The sequence below is a fragment of the Stegostoma tigrinum genome, chromosome 32 (genome assembly GCF_030684315.1).
Source record: "Stegostoma tigrinum isolate sSteTig4 chromosome 32, sSteTig4.hap1, whole genome shotgun sequence".
NCBI lineage: Eukaryota > Metazoa > Chordata > Chondrichthyes > Orectolobiformes > Stegostomatidae > Stegostoma > Stegostoma tigrinum.
This window is the reverse complement of record NC_081385.1, coordinates 32,720,052-32,740,292: the sequence shown is the minus strand read 5'-3', so window position 1 is coordinate 32,740,292 and position 20,241 is coordinate 32,720,052. Positions and strand designations below refer to the sequence as shown.

Here is a 20,241-nt window from a genome sequence, read left to right as displayed (position 1 = left end):
TGACCTATATGAAGAGGCTGAATAGGCTGGGGCTATTTTCCCTGGATCATTGGAAGCTGAGGGGTGACCTTGCAGAAGTTTATAAAATCATGAGCGGCATGAATAGGGTGAATGGCCAAGGTCTTTTCCCCAGGGTAGGGGAGTCCAAAACTAAAGGTCATGGGTTTAAGATCAGAGAGGAAAGATTTAAAAGGCATCTATGATATAATTTTTCATACAGACGGTGGTGAGTGTATAGAATGAGCTGCTAGAGGAAGTGATAGGGTTTGGCACAATTACAAGATTTAAAAGGCACCTGGATGGGTATATAAATAGGAAGGGCTAGCTGGATATGGACCAAATGCTGGCAAATGGGACTAGATTTACAAATGATACCTGGTCGGCATGGACAAGTTGGACCGAAGGGTCTGTGTCTGTGCTGTATAGCTATACAAACTCTGCCCAGTCCACCATTTTAGCCACTCATAAAATTATGGTTTTGAGTTAGAATTCTCATGTTGGATGTGCTGAATTTTGATTGTACTTTGTGGAAAATTTCATTGTTTTAAACTTTTTTGGAGCAAATATGTCCTCAAAAGACAAACATTGCCTCTGGGCTGGCTAAATGGCCCAATATATTAGCAGAGAAGACTCGCAATGAGCTCTTGATAGAATCAGTTACTTGTTGAAACCTCAGTTTATATTAATGAGTGACTGCTCAATAATTATGGCTTAGGCCTTGGCAAGGTTTCTAGAAATAGTACTACCTGGATTTGAGTTTGATATAGAACAATTTGGAAATGAAAGATTTTGTTTTATTCTGTCTTGTGAATTATACATTTTTCTTCAGATTTTGTGGTTAAGCTGTTGGAGTTTGTGGAAAAAACCAGAATATTGACCTCGGCCTATTTAAAATGTATTTCCGGGGGAGAATACGGGAAATCCTTATCTTTAATAAGCACCGTGCACTAGGTATAATACCTGGGCGCAAGTGAAACTTGATAATATTGTGGGATCGAATGGTGTCCAGTTCAAGCTGCTGATTATCAGTTGCCTTTGATTATTGTTAACAAAGAAAAGTCAGAGTCAAGAAAGTGCGACATGCTTTGTGGAAACGTGTATTTCAAATATCTCCGTCCTCTATTATTTTAACTGGCATATACCTTAACTGGCTAATGCAGTAATTCTTTGGTATCCTGATCTCTAAAATCCTAATTAACTAATTCACAAATCTTCCAGTATCTCAGTTGTCAAGTATCTTAATTTTGTGATACATTAACTGTTTAGTCTCTTATTCTCCATGTACCCTAATGATACGGTATCCCTAACCCTCAGACACCCTAACCAAATGATATCATAAATAGTTAAGAAGCTAACTTTCAGGTATGCCAACTAGAACGAGTCCTAATCTTCAGATACCCTGTCAATCTGTTAACCTAACCCTGTTCTACATCATTACTCTAACTCCCAGCTCTCATGTACTAGCACCATCTGCATTTTGCAGTGTACAGTCTTTTAATCCCACAGTATCACGTGGCAATAATTTCAAAAATATTGTGAAGTAAGGAAGCTTTCCTAATCACCCTTTTACTTGATCTTTGAGTCAGATTGTTCATTGTGATGACTAATAATTCAGTTATTAGTTAATCTCTCCCTCTCTCAGTCCCTCGTACGCAATTGTTAATTTAATTGATGGGTTGGAGGAGTTACTAAGCAGGGCAGTGGGGTGGGGTCAGGTTAATATTTGTAAAGATGCTATCATTAACTGGGTTGGGCTGCAGAACATCCTTAATCAAGAATTAACATTCCCACTTTGTCGACCATCTCTTTGCACCACTGTGCTCAGCTTCTCTGCATTGGAGTCCGAACATCAACAGGTCAAGCTCAGCTCCATCTAGGCCCGAAACATCAGCTTTTGTGCTCCTAAGATGCTGCTTGGCCTGCTGTGTTCATCCAGCTCCACACTTTGTTGCCCACTCTGTTGGGTTCACTTTTGCCTCAATTCTGAGTCTTTTGGATTTTGTCCCTTCTGATTCTCCCTATATGCTCTGTTGAAATGCTTTACTGGTTTGAACACCTCCATTAAATCTCCCCTTAACCCTCTCTAAAGAGAACAGTCCTGTATTTTTTAAAAAATTTGTTCATGGGATGAGGCCATGCAGCACTGACTGCCCATCCCTAATTGCCAGGAGGCAATTAAGAGTCAACCGTATTGATGTGGGTCTGGAGTCACATGTGAGCCAGACCAGGTAAGGATGTTTATAGCTGCTGCCACTTTCCCTGTTTTAACTCTTGGACATACTGGGTCCACTGTGCCAACAGTAACAGGGCTTTGAACGTTCGTGGAAGCCGAGCTCTGTTGTTCCCTCTCTAGTCCTTCTCCTCGGGCAGCTTCTCCCCTCTCCTTTGTTAACATGCCCAATAAGATCAATATTATTTTTTATTGATAAAATTGATAAAATGGAGAAAATTCCTGTGAATGTGTTTACTGTTCATATTAATCTAAATAATTTGTTGTTATTTAAATTCCTGTACATTGTTTCTAAACAAAAACTTTTAAAAAGCAAGTGAACAATTTTGTTTCAACCATGCCACTTTAAGAAGGCACTAATGAGTCGCTGTCTTTGTCTATTTTCAGCGGAGCCCCCTTTTAGTGCCCTGCCAGCTGTGATTGGCGCTGCAGTGGCAGGAATGCTGGCTGCTGTTGTAGGAACTGTATTGATGTTTCGGTACATTATAAGGAACCGTGAAAGTATTCCATGTAAGTAATACCCAGCCCTGCAGATCAACATGGCATCAAGTGCCACCACTGGCCTGTAAAATTGGATACTTCTTCAAGGGGGAGTATTGCTCTTTATAACTTGCTCAGGTCTCCCTCGCTGTCTTGGAGCTTGAGACCCCACACAGTGGCTCAGTAGTTAGTACTACTGCCCGACCATGCCAGGGGCAATAGCTCGATCCCAAACCCCCCCCCCCCCGATGACTGTCAGTGTAGGGTTTGCATGCTGTCCCCGTGTCTGCATGGGTTTCCTCCCACAGTCCAAAGAGGCACAGGTCATGTGGATTGGCCTTTCTAAATGGCTCATAATGTCCAGCGATGTGCAGACAAGGTGGATTAGGTGTGGGGAAATGCAGGGTTACAGGGATAGGGCAGGGGCGTGGGTTTGGGTGGGATGCTGTTTGGAGGATCAGTGTGGGCTCGATGGGTCAAATGGCCTGCTCCCACACTTTAGGAATTGTATGATTCTATGAATTTTGGCTTAGGATCTTGAACCCCAATTTGGGAAGCCCTGTATTGCACTGTCCCCATCAGATATCCCAGGGCAGGGACAGCACAGGGTTAAATACAGAGTTAACTACTCTCTATACTGATCCAACAAATCCAGAGCAAGTAGAGCAAGGGTTGGATGTGAGTTAATCTTCTTCTACACAGTCCCCATTAAACAGTCCCAGAGGCACAGCACACCTAGGTCCAGAGTAAAGCTCTTTCCTTACACCAGAAAAGACCAGAATTTATAATGTGCCTTATCAGACCTCCGAAAAAGATCTCACATCTAATCCATCTCTGTGAAGGACAGTCACTATTGTTGCTTGGTCATGCATTACCTAGTTCCCTGAAACAGAAATGAGATGAACAGTCAATTGAAACAATTGGTACCAAACGTAGACCAGGTGATCGTTTTGCTGAGCATCTCCGCCTGACCCGAAACGGCCAACAAAACCTCCTGGTGACCGGCCATTCCAACACCCCGGACCACTCCTCCTCCAACATGTCCGTCCTCAGCCTCCTCCAGTGTTGCAGTAACTCAGAACCTAAATTTGAAGAATAGCATCTCATCCTCCTCCTGGACACCCTACAGCCTGGAGAACTCAACAAAGAGTTCTCCAATTTCAAACGACCTCCCATCCTATCCCGCAGCTCCCTTTCCAATCCCACCTCTTCCTTTCCATTCCACCTCCTGATCCTCCCTTCCAGCCACCAACCAAGTTAATTCCTCCCATCAACCAACCAGGTCGTATCCACCACCAGTGCCCACCTGTCACCACCATACACTCCTCCTGTATTTGCAGCTCTCCCTTCCCCACATCCAGTCCCGAAGAAGGGTAACACCTGAAATGTTGACTGCTCCTTTCCTCCAGATGCTGCCTGGCTTGCTGTGTTCTTCCAGCCTCCTGTTTGTCTATCTTGGATTCCAGCGTCTGCTGTTTTTTTTACTCTAATTGATGCATGTTTTTGGCTGAGGGTGAATACAAGAGAAAGCTTCCTGCTCTTTGGGTGGTGTGATTGATATTTAACAACGATATGAACAGGATAAAAGACAGCTCCTCTGGCAGTGGCATACTCTCTCTATTAGCACTGTCCTGAAGTGTCAGTCCCAATGAGATACTTTCAAGATAAAGAAAAGTCTTTGAGCCCTCAGTCTTCCAACTGAGGCAAGTTGACTATTGCTCCAATGTTCAGACCCCAGTCGATGAAGAGTAAAACTTCCTCTGCTCTGTCTTAAATGCTTTAGTCTTAATCTCAAAAGACTGAATTAACCAATTAGTGGTTAACTCTGGAGTTCAACTTGCAAATGATATAGTTGACTGAAAATTGTCTACAAGATTTTTACGATTCGTAAGGATGCGTGATAGACCTAGAAAGTCACATTAAGTCCATTTTTGGGTATAGACTCACAGAATTTATGGTCAATGCTTGATTGGTGGAATTGGAGGTGCCACTGGACCAATTAGAGGTCTGGCAGCAGAGCAGCCTCAGACATGCCACTATTAGGGGGCACCTGGAAGAAGAGAATGTGCCAGGTGCCTTAAAGATAGTTGAGGTGGTTTGGAGTCGGGGCTGGCAGCCAGGGAACAGCAAGTGTGTGGGCCGAGATGGGTGATGGGACACTGGTGCTACTATTGCCATGGGGATGACAATTGTCACTGAGGGGTTATTCATTGGGGCCCTCCATGGAGTGCATCTGAAGGGGCACCTCCCCCACTCTGAGCCTTCCAGTAGTTTGTCAATTACATTCCTGCGTGGGCACAATGCCCATGGCAGTGGGAAGTCCCTAAATGACCAAACAATTGGCGCATTTAGCCACCTGAAAGGCAAAGGGTGGTCATACTCTGGCTCCACCTACCAGCCTGTCATCTAAGGCCCAAAGAAATTCCAGGCCAATGTCGAAGTTGGGACAATGTGCTGCTTAGAGAGAAATGTGGAAGTGATGGTGTTCCTATGCTCCTTGTGATGTTGAAGTCAGGTTAGTTAGGACCCAAGATAACTGGTAAGTATTGCATAATACCATTGCCAGTGTGAATACGGTCATGAATCTAAGTGTTGTGGAGTCAAGGGATTTAGATTGCATGAAATGTATCTGTGACACAGTCTGAAAGGGACTCTGTCATCCTAAACAGTGAGGGAGAACAGATGGAAGAGGAAGGTGTTATGAATTCCTGACTAAAGGAGGACCAATAACTTTTTAATGTAATGATATAAATCACGATGTGTATCGGTGAAAATATATTTGCTAAAATGCGTAACTATTGTGTTCCTCTTAGTTAGTTTATGATGGAGATATTGCTGTGTTTTAATGCCCAATTGTCTCTCTTTCTTAGGGCTGCATGATCTGCTGTTTCAGCGGTAAGTTCTGAACAAATGTGAATAGGTTTCCAAGATCCTGCAGGAGGAAATGGTGAGCATTTCCACTTGTTCCCAAGAGCCTACCTTTCACTCCTGGCACTGCTCAAAGTTTTGATCTGTCTGGAGAATTTTGATCGCTCCTCCAGCACCGACAACTTTGTGGTTTTGGAGCAAGTTCCAGAATGCCACCGATGTTTGACTGGAAAGTTATCTCCTAACCTCACTCAAATGATAAGGTGGTGTTCCCTCATTCTAGATGACCCACCAGTTGTTTCCCATATACAAATATACAAACGTAGGAAATAAGTGCTGGAGTCAGCCATTGGGCTCTTCGAGCCCTGACCATTCAATTTGAACCTGACTGAGCTACTGGCATGGTGGCTCAGTGGTTGGCACTGCTCCCTCACAGCACCAGGGACCTGGGTTCAAACCCACCCTTGGGCAACTATTTGTGTGTAGATTGCATATTCTCCCTGTGTCTGTGGGGGTTTGCTCCAGCTTCCTCCCACAGTCCAAAGATGTGCAGGACAGGAGGATTGGCCATGCTAAATTGCTCATAGTGCCCAGGGATGTGTAAATTAAGTAGATTAGCCATGGGAAATGCAGGAACGGGTTTGGGTGAACTAGTTGGGCTGATTAGCCTGCTTCCACACTGTAGGGATTCTATGATCATGCAGTTTCAGTATCCCATTCCTGCTTTCTCTCCATATCCCTTTAGCCGCAAGGGCCATGTCCAGCTCCCTCTTGAATATATCTAAAAAGCTGGCCCAAAAACATTCTGGTGTAGAGAATTCCACAGATTCACAACTCTCTCAGTGAAGAATTTCTTCCTCATCTCAGTCGTGAATGGCTTACCCCTTATTCTTAGACTGTGACCCCCTGTTCTGGACTTCCCCAACATTGGGAACATTCTTCCCGCATGTAGCCTGTCCAGTCCCATCAGGATCTCATATGTTTCTATAAGATCTATCTCCTGATTCTTCTAAATTCCAGTCAGTACAACCATTTGATCCAGTCTTTCCTCATATGTCAGCCCTGCCTTCCCGGAATCAGTCTGGTGAACCTTCACTGGACTCAATCAATAGCAAGAATGTCCTTCCTCAGATTAGGGGACCAAATTTTGTGCACAATACTCAGATTATCTGTCCTATCAAATCCCAATTTCATTATCATCACATCAGTCCACCTAAACTCAAAGCTTAACAAAACAAGCTATGCAATCTGAAAGCCTCGCTTGACTCTTGAATTCCTTGTGAAATATTTCAGTTTTTCAAGCTAGATATGGCTTTGAAATTGGTTGCTCAATACCAGTAGTCAGTTCTAACTAATGATGCAGTGATGGTGTTTCTTTTAATGCTAAATATTGCCTCTCACTGCTCTATTACAAAAGGTGTCTTGCCTTTAAAGTGTTACAGCAAGCTTAATATAGCACTTCCCAGGTACAGGCCAAATTCATAATATGACCATTGGGATTTATAAAGGATTAGAGTGAGCAGATTTTTAAACTACTCTGCAGTTAAGGAAATGGTTTCAATGAATCGAGATGGTGATAATTAGAAATGCCTCACCTTCCTTTCGATAGACCAACCAATGAATTGCAGGAGCAGATTAATTTTCCAGAGGATGCTGACGTTACGTCCGCGGCTGAGGGAGAAGATATCGTGGAAAGCAGGGACCAGAAAGAAGGTATCAGATTTTTCATTACCAGCTTTGTTCTCTTCACAGCTCTCCCAGTCTCAACCCAGGAGCTGGGCAAAAAACACGCAGCGTTATCCTTGAGGTGACCTCAAAGATTCAAAGGCATAGTAACTTTCGCTCTTCACCCTGATTGCCTCTCTCGCCCTAAGTGGCTCTCTCATCCTGCTAAGCTACTCCCCAATCCCTGTTGGGGGTAGTTTACTATTCTCACAACCACCGTCCCACCACTCCCAAACCCATTGCCCTCTTAACCCTCCAAAATGAGCCCTGGCAGTACCCACTGAGCTCTGAAGCCAATAGTTGGACATAGTTGGCTGAGCCTGCCTCTGGTGCTCGTAGGCCGTGAGCCTGGGCTGTTGAAGTCAGGATGGTGATGAAAGTTTTTGATTTAATTTGTCTTGAGTCGCATAGGTCATAATAACATAGAATTGGACCTCTAATCAAGTTCACGTTTGGAAAATCTGCCATCCATTTCTTTTAATTCTCACATAACTTTTCCAAATTTCTAACGAGTAATGGCCCAGTGATCTATTGAAGGACTGGAACCTGGTTGAATCTTCTTCAGTGACAAGTAGATCTTCTCAACCTTTGTGATTAGGGTCCTCAGTATATCTTAAGCTCAGAATGGATGTTGGTAAATTCTGGGGGTCAAGGAGTGGTTGGGTGTGGAAGTGGGGGCATGGGCAGAAATTTCCTGTCATTTCCTGGATCAAATTAACATCACGGGAAAGACCAAGCAGAGTTGGCCAAAGGAGACGTTAAGTACTGCAGATGCTGGGAAGCTAGAGTCAATAGACGTGGAGCTGAAAAAGCACAGCAGGTCAGGTAGCATCTGAGGAGCAGGAAAGTCAACAGTTTGGGCTGAAACCCTTCATCAGGACTGGGCGCTTTGGCCTGAAATGTTGATGTTCCTGCTCCTCAGTATTGGCCAATGTTTCTCTGAAGATTACTTTTCATTTTCCACCAAAGCAGGAGTGACATTAAATCTTGATTTCCTGGCAAGTGTGGACTAATTCTAACATTGGCCACTTACAGGAGTTGTGAGTACCATTGAAGTTAAGATGGTATCCTCAACAATCACTGAAGTATTTAGAGCCTTCCCAGAAGGAGGACACCATAAATTAAATCAAAACCTGTTCAGACTTAAACCACAAACATTCGATCCCATTATTAACAACTTTAGATTCATGAAGTGGCTAGTGCCTTGTGTTGCACTGCAGTCACTGAATACAGGCCCTGTGTCATTAGATAATTTAACTCTCTCATTTGATGTGGGCATTGCTGGCTTGGGCACTTTTTGTTGTGCATCCAAAGGTGTTGGTGAGATGTTTTCTTGCACTGTTACATTTTGCTTTCAATGACCTTGTTATTTCAGAGCTCAGTTAAATATATACCACCTTGCCTTGGTCCGAGGCCTCATGTCACCAAGACTGACTAAGGATAGCCGTTATCCTTCCCTAAAGGGACATTAGTGAACTCAATGAACTTTTAAACAATATTCAATTAGAGTTTCCATTGCAGCAACTAGCTTTCAATTGCGGATCTATTAGTTGACTGACTTTACATGCCACCAGGTGCTGTGTTAGGCTCTGAACCTGTGTCCCAAGAGTATTGACATAGCTGCTCAATTGCTAGCTCAATGACCTTACTGTTATGCCACCATCTCACCATACCCTGATAGTGGGAATTATCCCGAGTTGAGGAAATCAATCAGGTCTCTCATGCACTGCAAGGGAAGCTGACAAGTACATTTCTCAGGAACGTGGGACCTGTTCTGAATGGCTGCCTTCCCTCTTGCAGAGATCAGCCCAGGTCCTTCAGCTGAGGAGAGACACACCACCACAGACAGCATCGAATCTCCGTCTGCTGGCACTGAGCAAGGAGACGGCACAAGCCCAGAGTTAACCAGTGCCTGAGAGTCTGAGAAGGAGCCTATGGAAACAGTCGAGTCCTCTCTCTGGCAGGATGGATTAAAGCTTTGAAAAAGTCATATTGATGATCGTATTCTCTGAAAGCAATAAAGGAACGCTAGCCCATTTAACTCCATGGTTTCTGTTCAAGTACTGAGTCACATTAGGAAATGGTCATATTAATCAGTGCTGCAGGTGACTGGTCTATGAAAGTTATATGAATTTCATTGCAAGTAACTTTGTTGCTAACAGTGCATGGCTATTTGTGTCTTCTTCTCCCTCTCCTGTCACCATCCCACCTCCCATTATCTCAAGCTTTTCATTCCAGTGAGATTTCGGGCCGTTGTTTAGGTTGCTGCACAGGCCTTTCTCACACTGTTTGAATTTAGACCATTGTGAATATCAGTCATTATTGTATGCTGTGGCCCTGTGCCATTACTGGCAGCTTTGGATCGGGGCCAACAACATCAACAAGATGTCAAGTACAATAATACAGCTCTTTGGTCGCTAGACTGGATGAGCGGAGGTCTGAATTTATAACTCAAAAAATGAGTTTGAATCTTGCCGTAGGTGTTTTGTGGGAGTCTGACACCAGGGGGCACAATTTCAAACTAAAGAATCTCCCATTGAAGATGCAAATGAAGAGACGTTTCTTCGTTGAGTTGTCATTCCTCCTAAGACAGCCATGAAGGCTGGGCCATTGAATAGATCGAAGGTGGAGTTGGATGGACTTTTCATTGGCAAGGCAATAAATGCAGCATATTATTTGCATTCCTCTCTGCTCACTGCACCTCTTGTCAGTTTTCAATAGCTTATGAGAGACACCCAGACCCTTTGGACGTCAACACTTCCCAGAGTCTCTCACCGTTTAAGAAATATTCGACATTTCTCTTTTCCTACCTATGTATTTTTCCACATTATATTTAATAGTCTTACCCACTGACTCGGCCTGTCTAAATCCCCTTGAACCCTCCTTACACCCCTCTCACAACACACAGTGCTTTGTGTCACCAGCAAATTTAGAAATATTGGTGGGAATCTTGTATTGGCCTGAATGCTGTGGATCTCAGAGAGATTTGTGGTGGAACTGGGTGAGAAATCTGGCCAGACCCACCTCGATGTTAAGATTATCACATTCCCTTTCTCTCTGCGCTGGACAGTGAGGCAGGTTTCTGACTAGACAATGGCGAGCTGCTTATTAAAGGGGAGGATTGCTTGCAAAATGCGTGATTAACATCACAACTGACCTCATTAATATTCAACTTCCCACCTTGACAAGCTGGGCATTGAGGATTCTCAACATGGGAGTCAGAGCAGATATTGAGCGACTGACTGCAAGGAACCTCTATGTTGCCCAGCATTAAACAGTGTCTCAGGGCATAACCCATGTGTACTGGCCATAGGCACCCCTCATCCGATGGCATTGGCATCTGAGATTTGCCAACCCCTCACCATCTTCATGGCACCTCTCAGATCCACTTGCAGGGGCCTTAGGTAGTGCAAAACTGCTTTGCAGTGTGCACCACCATCCAGTATCAAAAGCAGGGTGGGGGTATGGTGCGCGGCGAGCTTCAATCACAGGGACAGGGATCCAGTTCAGGGATCAAACTAGGCCATATCTCAGGGATACCCGCATCCTCTCTCAGCACCTACCTGGCTGCTCATAGCGCCCCTGCCAGGCCTTGTCGTTTCAGTTAGAGTTTGCCTTTGCTGGTCACGGTCCTCATTCAAGGGGTCGGACATCTTGTTGTTTGTCAATCTCACTGTTGCACCATGATCAGCAGCTAACGCAGCAAAGACATGGCTTGTGCAGAAAAGCAAGCAGCCATGTCTCAAAGTCTGTAACGGAGCAGTTCTCATCAAAACCCAGTTACTGGACAGTCATGGGGGTCACAGCACATTCAGTCCAGGGCAGACCGTGATCCTAGTCCAGGGATTGGCTAAGGTCAGGTGTCCAGTAGAGGTGTTCTCAGTTAGGGGCTCTGTGCTCCTTCAGTCCAGGTAGCTAGTTACAATCAGCCCTGTGGCTTTAGAGCAGATAGTCCAGGGAGTACAGCTAATGCAGTCAGGGAGATGTACAGCTATCAGTGGGTTCTGGGCACTACATCCCTGGGCTGGTCCAGGTTAGTCCATCGGGTCCGTTCACAAGGGGGAATGGGTGGGAGTAAAGGCCACAGGGAAGAGTTTGGGAAACCTGTCGGTCAAAATTGGAATCTGGAGGTAAGGTGCTTGTCAACTAAGAAGAGGGAGGGCAACAGAGTTTGTGTGGGGGCGAGGAAATACGGAATGGGGTCATTTGGCGGTGGGTGATTTGTCCATGGTCAGGAGCACCCTGGCTTCAAGGGTGGTACAGTCTATCACCACACCCTCATATGTCAGGAGGTGTGATGAAAAGTGGGCAGCTTGATATGTTGGGTGGGCACCTGGGAAGGTGTGGGGCCTTGTGGGGTTCACAGGGAGGAGATCCAGATATCTGAGGCCTCCATGAAACGTAGCAGCAGAGGCTGAAAACTATCGGCTGAGGAAGATTCACTGACACCTTCCACCGTGCTGGAAGTGGGAAGTACACAATGGGAGGGAAAATGGCTGTGACCACACCCAGAATGGGTGAGAAGAGGTGTCTTGACCTGTGTTGGGGTGAAAGACCTCCTAGCGTGAGGCCCTTTATAGAGAAACGACATTACACAGAGCCATGCACTGCACAGGACACAGACCTATAGATCCCATTGCCAAGGCCTGCCTGGACCCCTAATCCATGGCCATCCTAATGCACAGGACCCTGTTTACCGCACATTTTCCTGTCCCAGACATCACTAACCCACCTCATTCACAACGAAAACTCATGAGAAAGAGTTGGCATGTTTTAGGACAAGGGGCAATAGTGCCAACAGAACCTGTTCCTCGATAGAACACATCCCACAAGCTGCAACAAGTTGTCAACACAGACATCACTCCATCTTGTGTGGACAAGACGTTAGGTATCATTCTGGAACAGCTACATTCATGGCTACACAGAGTGACAAACTAATAGATGCGGTAAAGAACCAATCAGATATCGACCAACATGTTATTTCATTTCCAGTACAATGTCTCCCATGTGTTTTTCTTTCACCCCCGCTACATCTTACTGCTCTCCTAGGTTCCAGAGCGGAGGAGGGGGGCTGCCTACTCAGCTATGGGGCCTGTTGCCTCTGGTGGTTTGGTTAGGTAACCCCAGTGCCTTTCCTCCGACAACCCTATCATACCTTTCTTGCCAGAGGGAAGTGGACTCTCCTCAGCTTGACCTTCCAAAGCTTGGATGGGGGAGGCAGGCAAGGTGGAGGGCCCAGCCACCTCTGGAGTGTCCAGATAGGTGCCTTCTGAGGGGCCTGTGTGCGCAGGTCCTCCGGTTGTGAGCCTCCTGGCACTGCCCAATGTCCTTGGGGCACCTGGAGAGTGCACCAGGTTCCCCATCCCCTGTCACCTGATGACCAATGCCTGGGGTGATGGAGTGATGGCGCGTGCATCTTTCCAGCAGCTCCTGAGAGTCCTGGCCCTGTCACTCCATGGCAGAGACCAACCTGCCAATGGTGGCAGACAGACTATCACACGAGTCGCTGACCTGGTTATAGCTCCTGGGCAATAACATCCATTGCCTCCCACACTCCTACCTGCTGTCCCTGATGCTTCCTGTGAGTGTGGACAAAGTCCCTGATGGCTGACACCACAGGCCCCTTTCTCGCGGGAGGCCTGGGGCCTGGTTCCTGACAATCGTCCGACTGCCAGCAGACTGGGCTATTCCTTCCTCAGCTAAATACAGAGTTGTGGCTGTGAGATGCTCACCAGCTTGTGTCCCTCACCAACCACCCCCCCCCCACTCTGTTCTTTGGTTTCCCCCTGAAGTGGCAGTATTTGGTTTTGCAGGGGTGAAGGAGGAAGCAATGCCAATGTTTGGACTCCCATCCTCTGATGTCAAAAGGTGTGGTGCAGCAGACCATTTCCCTTCAAACAACATGGCCATCCCACCAATGCCTGCAGAGACAAGAGAAAGAAAGCCTCTTGCCCAGTAATTTGAAGCAGTGTGTAATGAATGACGCTGTTAGCGCAGTTAATGGAGAGATAGCAAAGCAACAAAGAGTGAGGCCTGGTTGGTGGATTATGAATGTTCTGGGCAGAGATACAGGTCTGCTCCAGTGAGGGACATGATCCCTCCCTCCCTGGCAGTGAGGGATCTGAGGTCAGGGTCCCCTCTGCCCTCCTGTCTTGTCCCAGATTGAGAGGAGAGAGGAGATTGAGTGTGATACAAATGGGTGGCAGAGCTGTTAGTGCTGCTGTAGGTTGGGAAAAGGTGGCAAAGTGTTCCCAGGGAGTGATTAGACAGCACAGAACGGACACAGGGTTGGCATTGTGGGAAGCTTGTGAGTTGGTGGGGTGGGAGTGAAAGAGCAAGTGAGGGGAGACATTGTGGGCATTTGTGGGAGTGACAGAGCATGGACCTTGGTGGGATGTGGTGCTGTCGAAGAGATTGGAGTGAGGTAGCAGAGTGATGATTATGGCACTTACCCTCGCAGAGTACAGAAGGCCATTGTCTCTGTTGGCCATTCCTGCAGACTGTAGAAATCGCATTGTCTCATGCATTGATTTCAGACCAGAATGCTAGGCTCAGGGATTATGGCCTACTCTGACAGCCCTCATCTGCATCAGCCCCTCCTGCAAAACCTCCAGGTCCTTGTTGGAGATTGGTGGTCTCACCTTTCCCCATCTCTGCCATCTTCAGACTGTAGGTCTATCAATGAGCAGGGCAGATGTAGGGCCCCAGTGTTTGTCTAAGTGCTGCAGTGCTCCTGTTTTGTGGAAACACACCTCCTCTGGGTGACCCACTGACAATCATTTATAATCAGTGACCTTTATTGACTCGAAAAAAAAATTGAGTGACACTGGTTGAGCTGTACACTTGAAATTCTATTATGTGATTCTGTTATAGAGTCATTGAGTCATACAGCACAGAAACAGGCCCTTCAGCCCAACTTGTCCATGCTAACCAGATCTCTTAATCTGAACTAGTTGCATCTGCCTGCATTTGGCCTATATCTCTCCAAACTCCATTATTCATGCACCTGTCTAAATGTCATAGAGTCATACAGAAGCACAGCACAGAAACTGACCATTTGTCCAACATATCTCTGATGACCAGAAGGTTAATCTAGTCCCATTTGCCAGCATTTGGCCCATATCCTTCCAAACCCGTCCTATTCATGGACCCATCCAGGTGCTTTTTAAATGTTGTAATTGTATCAGCCTCCACCACTTCCTCTGGCAGCTCATCCCACATACACATGCCACTCTCTGCATGAAAATTATTCCTCTTAGGTCCCTTTTAAATATTTATCCTCTCACCTTAAACTTATTCCATCTGATTTTGGACTCCCATACCCTGAGGAAAAGACCTTTGCCATTTACCTCTATGTCCCTCATGGTTTTATAAACCTCTATTAAGTCACTCCTCAGCCTCTCCGCCTAACTCAAACTTTCCAATTTTATTCTTCGAAAATCTGAACCAGGAAGTGTAACTCAGAAAATTTATTTATTTACTGCAGATTCTTGGTGTGGCCTTTAGACTTGAGCAGTAGATATTAATTACACCTCAAACGTGCTGTGTCTCTCCACTCCAATTTTTCAATCATTGCCACACCGACGACTTCACATATAATTAGATAACAAGGTGTGGAGCCAGATGAACATAGTAGGCCAGGCAACATCAGGGGAACAGGAAGGTTGATGTTTTGGGTCAGGAACCTCCTTCAGGAACAATTGTCAGGTTTTTTTTAACAGGGTAAATTGAAGCCCAGGATCAGGGCTCACAACAAATGAGTGACATCAGAGATAAACTGTAATTTAAATGGTTGGTGATAGGTACTAATTTGACTATTTATTGTAAGTTTCTGTCAGATTGACAGTAATTAGGGAGAAATGTTGACAGGCTACAACCTAAAAGACCAGTGCACAATCTTTGAAAATAAAAGTAAGAGCTAAGTAATTAAAATAAGAGATGCAGGACCAGGAGATGTGTTGATAACTACATAACGTAGGAGCTAATGGATCCTACTGTGGCTCATAGTGACCATCTCTACCACAAATATTGTTTATTTGAGGAACTTTGACCAAGAGTTGATGGGCTGGAGGCTGGAGGCTGGAGGCTGGAGGCTGGAGGCTGTGGGCTGTGGGCTGTGAGCTGTGTTTCAGGAGACAGTCGCACCCATTTGACATCCAATCCAGTTATTTGTCATGGACAGGATAGTGTGACTACAAGTGAGGCAGGTAGAGGAATGCAGGAGGCAGTACAAATGTAGCCTCAGCCCTTGAGCTTGTCTAACAGCTATGAGATTATTGGTCCCTGTGGGGATGAGAGCGGGGCCATAGGGAGGATGAGCAAACTGATGATTGTATTGTGGTACAAGGAATCATTCAAGAGAGGGGAGAAAAGAGAAATGTAGTTGTAATTGGGCATAGTATAGTCAGGGAATGGACACTGGTCTCTGTGGCTAAGATAGAGAGTCCCATAGGTTGTGTGCCAGCACTGTTGCTTTGCAGATGCAAGATTGATCAGCTCGTTGGTGTCATCAGCATGCCAAGCAATCAGAGTTAATGTAGAATAACACTGGGGTACTGGATAAATGACACATTGTATGATCTCATCTGGGCTGCAGAGGAACTTGGAGAGAGAGGGGAAAGGCCCAGTTGTCGTGGTCCACATACACACCAATGATGTAAGTAGAAAGAGGCAAGTGGGGATGAACTATAAGAGCAAGCTATCTGGTAATATAAGTGAAGATTGCATGGCAGCTTTTAGATATCCAAAAGATAAGAGGGAGGCACAAATCGACATTGGACCTCTGGAAAATGAAGCTGGAGAAGTAGTGACAGGGAGCAAAGGAATGGTGGAGGAACTGAACAGGTACTTTGTATCAGTTTTCACAGTTGAAGATACCAACAGCATACCAGAACTTTGAGAGTGAGGGGGGGGGGGGCGGTTGGTGCTGGAGGAGCACAGGGGTGATGTAGTGGCCAACTCTAAGGAGAGGTTGCTGGGGAAGCTGAAAGGCTGGAAGGTAGATAAATTACCTGGACTGGATGGACCACACCCCAGAGTTTTGAAGATTCTAGAGGTGTTGGTGATGATCTTTTGGGAATCACTGGAGTTAGGGAGGTTCCCCGAGGGGAAAATGGCTAATGTAGTACCCCTATTTAAAGAGAGAGAGAGACAGAAGACAGGAATCTATAAGCCAGTTAGCCTGACCTTGGTCATTGGTAAGATTTTAGAGTTCATTATGAAGTGGTGGAGGACTTAGAAATGCATGGTAAAATAGGGTTGTCGAGGGGTGTTTCATGCCTGATAAATCTTTTAGAATTGTTTGAGGAGGTAACGAGAAAGATCTATTTGGATTTCCAGGAGGCCTTTGACAAGGTACCTCTCAGAAAGCTGCTAAATAAGATAGAACCCATGGCGTTAGGGGCAAGGTAATGGCATGGAGAGAGGATTGGCTATCTGGCAGAAAGTAGAGACTGAGGATAAAAGGGTATTCTTCAGAATGGCAACCTGGAGATATACTGCTGAGACTGTTTAAGGCTCTGATCAGAATGCATCTGAAATATTGTGAGCAGATTTGGGCCCTGTATCTGAGGGAGGCTGTGCTAACATTGGAGGGAGGCTAGATGAGGTTTACAAGACTGATTCTAAGGATGAAAGTTTGTCATATGAGGACTGCTTGAGGATCCCAGACCTATCTCAATGTAGCTTAGAAGGATGAAGGAGGAGGATCTGATTGAAACTTACAGGATACTGAGAGGCCTAGATAGAGTGGACATGGAGAAGATGTTTCCACTACTAGGAGAGACTAGGACCTGAGGACACTGCCTTAAATTGAAGGGATAACCGTTTAGAACTGAGATGAGGAGGAGCTTCTTCAGCCAAGGGGTGGTGAATCTGGGGAACTCATTGCCACAGAGGGCTGGGGAGGGCAAATCATTGAGTGTAATTAAGACAGAAATAGAGAAGGGTGGCACAGAGGCTCAGTGGTTCACACCCCTGACTCACAGCTCCAGGGGCCTAGATTTGATTCCATTCTCAGGTGACTGTCTGTGTGGACGTTGCACATTCTCCATGTGTCTGTGTGAGTTTCCTCTGGGTGCTCCGTTTTTCTCCCACAGTCCCAAAATGTACAGGTTAGGGTGGATTAGCCGTGCTAAGTTGCCCATAGTGTCCAAGGATGTGCAAGCTAGGTGTGTTAGCCATGGGGAATACAGGGGTAGGGTGTGGGTCTGCATGGGATGCTCTTCAGAAGTTTGGTGAGGATTTAATGGACTGAATGGCCTACTTCCACACTTTAGGGTTTCTACAATAGATATGTTCACGTTTAGCAAGTGGATGAAGGGTTATGGACAACAGGTTTGAGAAACATGTCAACCATAATCGAATGGTTTGAGGGGCTGAAAGGCCTAATTCTGTTCCTATATCTTATGGTCTAAGAATATGCCAGGGTGCTGATGGTCTGAAATGCATTCATTATTTTCCTGTCATATTAGGGCTTTGATGGCATCGGTAGTGCTTGGACAATGAATTACTACACTATGCTGCCTTGCATATTGCAACATTGAACAATACAATTTTACAATGGTAATAGAATTAATATGAATGCTGATGCGTGCTGCATTTCGCTATGGCCACTTATGGTAATGGCATGCATTGTTTCTCAGGTTAGCTTCTTACATTGAACTTTCACTCACCGGAACCTGATAGTGATATAAACAGTTCACACATAAAACGGCTTGATTCACAGCAATTACTCTGAAATGGAGTTTATTTGATGCACTGTGACTCGGCCAGTGACAGCTGTCACTGCTGAGCAGGAGCATCTGTTTATTTTCAGACATTGGGCTCTGCATGCTCACTCCTTCAGCTTCATGTTTTCGAATTGCTAGGTTACAAAGCCGTTCCCCACTTCTTGTTTGAGTTTTACGCCAGTATTTAGAAAAATTCTGCATCTGCCTCTTGTCAGACAGCTGTTTAATAATAAATCTGACTTGTATTTGCGCTGTGGGCTGTGGGATTGCAAATGTCTGCGTGAATAAATGGGACCTGAGCCCAGCCAGGGGAAAGGCTTGGCCATTTGACAGCTTAGGATGTCCTAATGGGCTCCATCAGCTGGTCTGAGGCAATCACTGAAGATCACAGGCCAGAGATCTTGGAATCTTGGAATAACTAAGTCAAAAACCAAATGAAACATTCAGGGAGCTGAGGGTCGATTATATAAATCCCTCGTGGGGCAAAGTATGGGGATAGAGGTGGGCATTTTCCTTTGTCCATGGACCAGGAAGCTTCTGCCTCTGACAGACCCCTGGGCCCCTTTGTCCTACAGTCTCTCCAGGTGATGAAATAATGGCAGCTCTGCAAAATAGACCTTGCTTCCTCCTTTGGGTTTGCCAATGGGCTGACAGCGGCCTCAGAGCTGTCAGCTAATTGCATTGCACTCTGTTCTTGGGAAACGGCTTGTGGAATCAGGGAGCTATGCTGATTCAGTTCCTCACAATGTTCCTCCCATCTCCTCGCCTCACAGAATAGAAACCGAAAGAACTGCGGATGCTGTGAATCAGGAACGTAAACAGAAGCTGCTGGAAAAGCTCAGCAGGTCTGGCAGCATCTGCAAAGAGAAAATCAGAGTTAATGTTTCAGGTCCAGTGATCCTTCCTCAGAACCGGACCCGAAATGGTAACTCTAATTTCTCTTCGCAGATACTGAGTTTTTCCAGCAGCTTCTGTTTTTGTTCCTCTGCAACAGGTGGGACTTTAACCCAGGCCCCCTGGCTCAGAGGTAGGGATGCTACCACTGTGCCGCATACAGGGCTTTGCTGAGGCTTCTTCTGGAATACTGTGCCCAGTTCTGGTCTCCCTGTTATGGGCAGGATATTATTAAATTGGAGATGGTTCAGAAAAGATTTACCAGGATGTTGCCAGGAATGGAGGGTTTGAGTTACGAGGAGAAAAGTTATAAGGATAGGGCTTTTCTCATTGAAATGTAGGAGGTTGAGGAGTGACCTTACACAGGTTTATAAAATCTTGAAGGGCACAGACAAGGTGAAGGGCAGGTGCCTTTTCCCTTGGGTGAGGGAGCTCAAGACTAAGGGGCATATTTGTCAGGGGTGAGAAGAAAGATTTTAAAAAGATCTGAGGAACGACTTTTCCACAGAGACAGTGGTTCGTGTGTGGAATGAACTGCCAAAGGACGTGGTGGATGCAGGTACCGTTACAATGTTTAAAAGACATTTAGATAAGTTTGGAGGGATATGGGCCAACTGCAGGCAGGTGGCACCAGTTTACTTTGGGATTATGGTCAACATGGACTTCTTGGACCGAAGGGTCTGTTTCTGTGCTGACTGACTCCATAACCTTCTGAAATTCTGTATGCTTGATGTATCTTTGTTTCAACCAAGACCTTCACCAACATTAATGGAATCATAAAGCAGGGAAGGAGGCCATTCGTGCCATTATGCTTGTGTTGGTTGTTTGAAAGAGTAATCTATTTATTGCTGCTCTATTTTTCTAAACCTACACATTTGTCTTCTCTTTATCAAGTATAAGATTTTGGAAAGTATTCTTGAATATGTTTCCAGATCGCAACAATTTGCTGAACAACAATGATTTTTACTCGTCTCGGCCCTAGTTTTCTCCATTGACTCCCTTTGTATCCCTTCACAATCTCACCAAATGTAAATAATTCCAGCACACTTAACGATTATTTCTGAGTCACCACGGCCATCATTTCCCAATTATCCCTATTATGCATCCTCCCATTTTGCCAATTAACCCAATTTAGAATTCTATCTCAGGTCCCAGGAGAGAATCTCATCAGACACGTCACTCTGCCCAGGACCTTCCAAAAGTTTTGATGCAAGTCAAGTTCCAGAAAATTTCCCAAGTGTGTCACGACCTCGAAAGAATTTAGAAAAATCTTTGCGTGACCTGCCTTTCAAAAACCTGTCACTCTGGATTTAA

The 20,241-nt window shown here is 45.5% G+C and overlaps 1 protein-coding gene across 1 annotated transcript in view; it reads left to right on the top strand.

Annotated features, from left to right (window-relative positions):
* Positions 1-9,326, top strand: part of LOC125466873 (V-set and immunoglobulin domain-containing protein 10-like 2) — a 66,441-nt gene extending 57,115 nt beyond the window's left edge. Inside the window, exons 11-14 of the mRNA XM_059639050.1 lie at positions 2,618-2,740; positions 5,581-5,605; positions 7,188-7,291; positions 9,104-9,326. Coding sequence (XP_059495033.1) covers positions 2,618-2,740; positions 5,581-5,605; positions 7,188-7,291; positions 9,104-9,219 — 368 coding nt within the window. The 3' untranslated portion in view covers positions 9,220-9,326. The remainder of the gene's footprint in view (positions 1-2,617; positions 2,741-5,580; positions 5,606-7,187; positions 7,292-9,103) is intronic.
* The last annotated feature ends 10,915 nt before the right edge of the window (positions 9,327-20,241 follow it).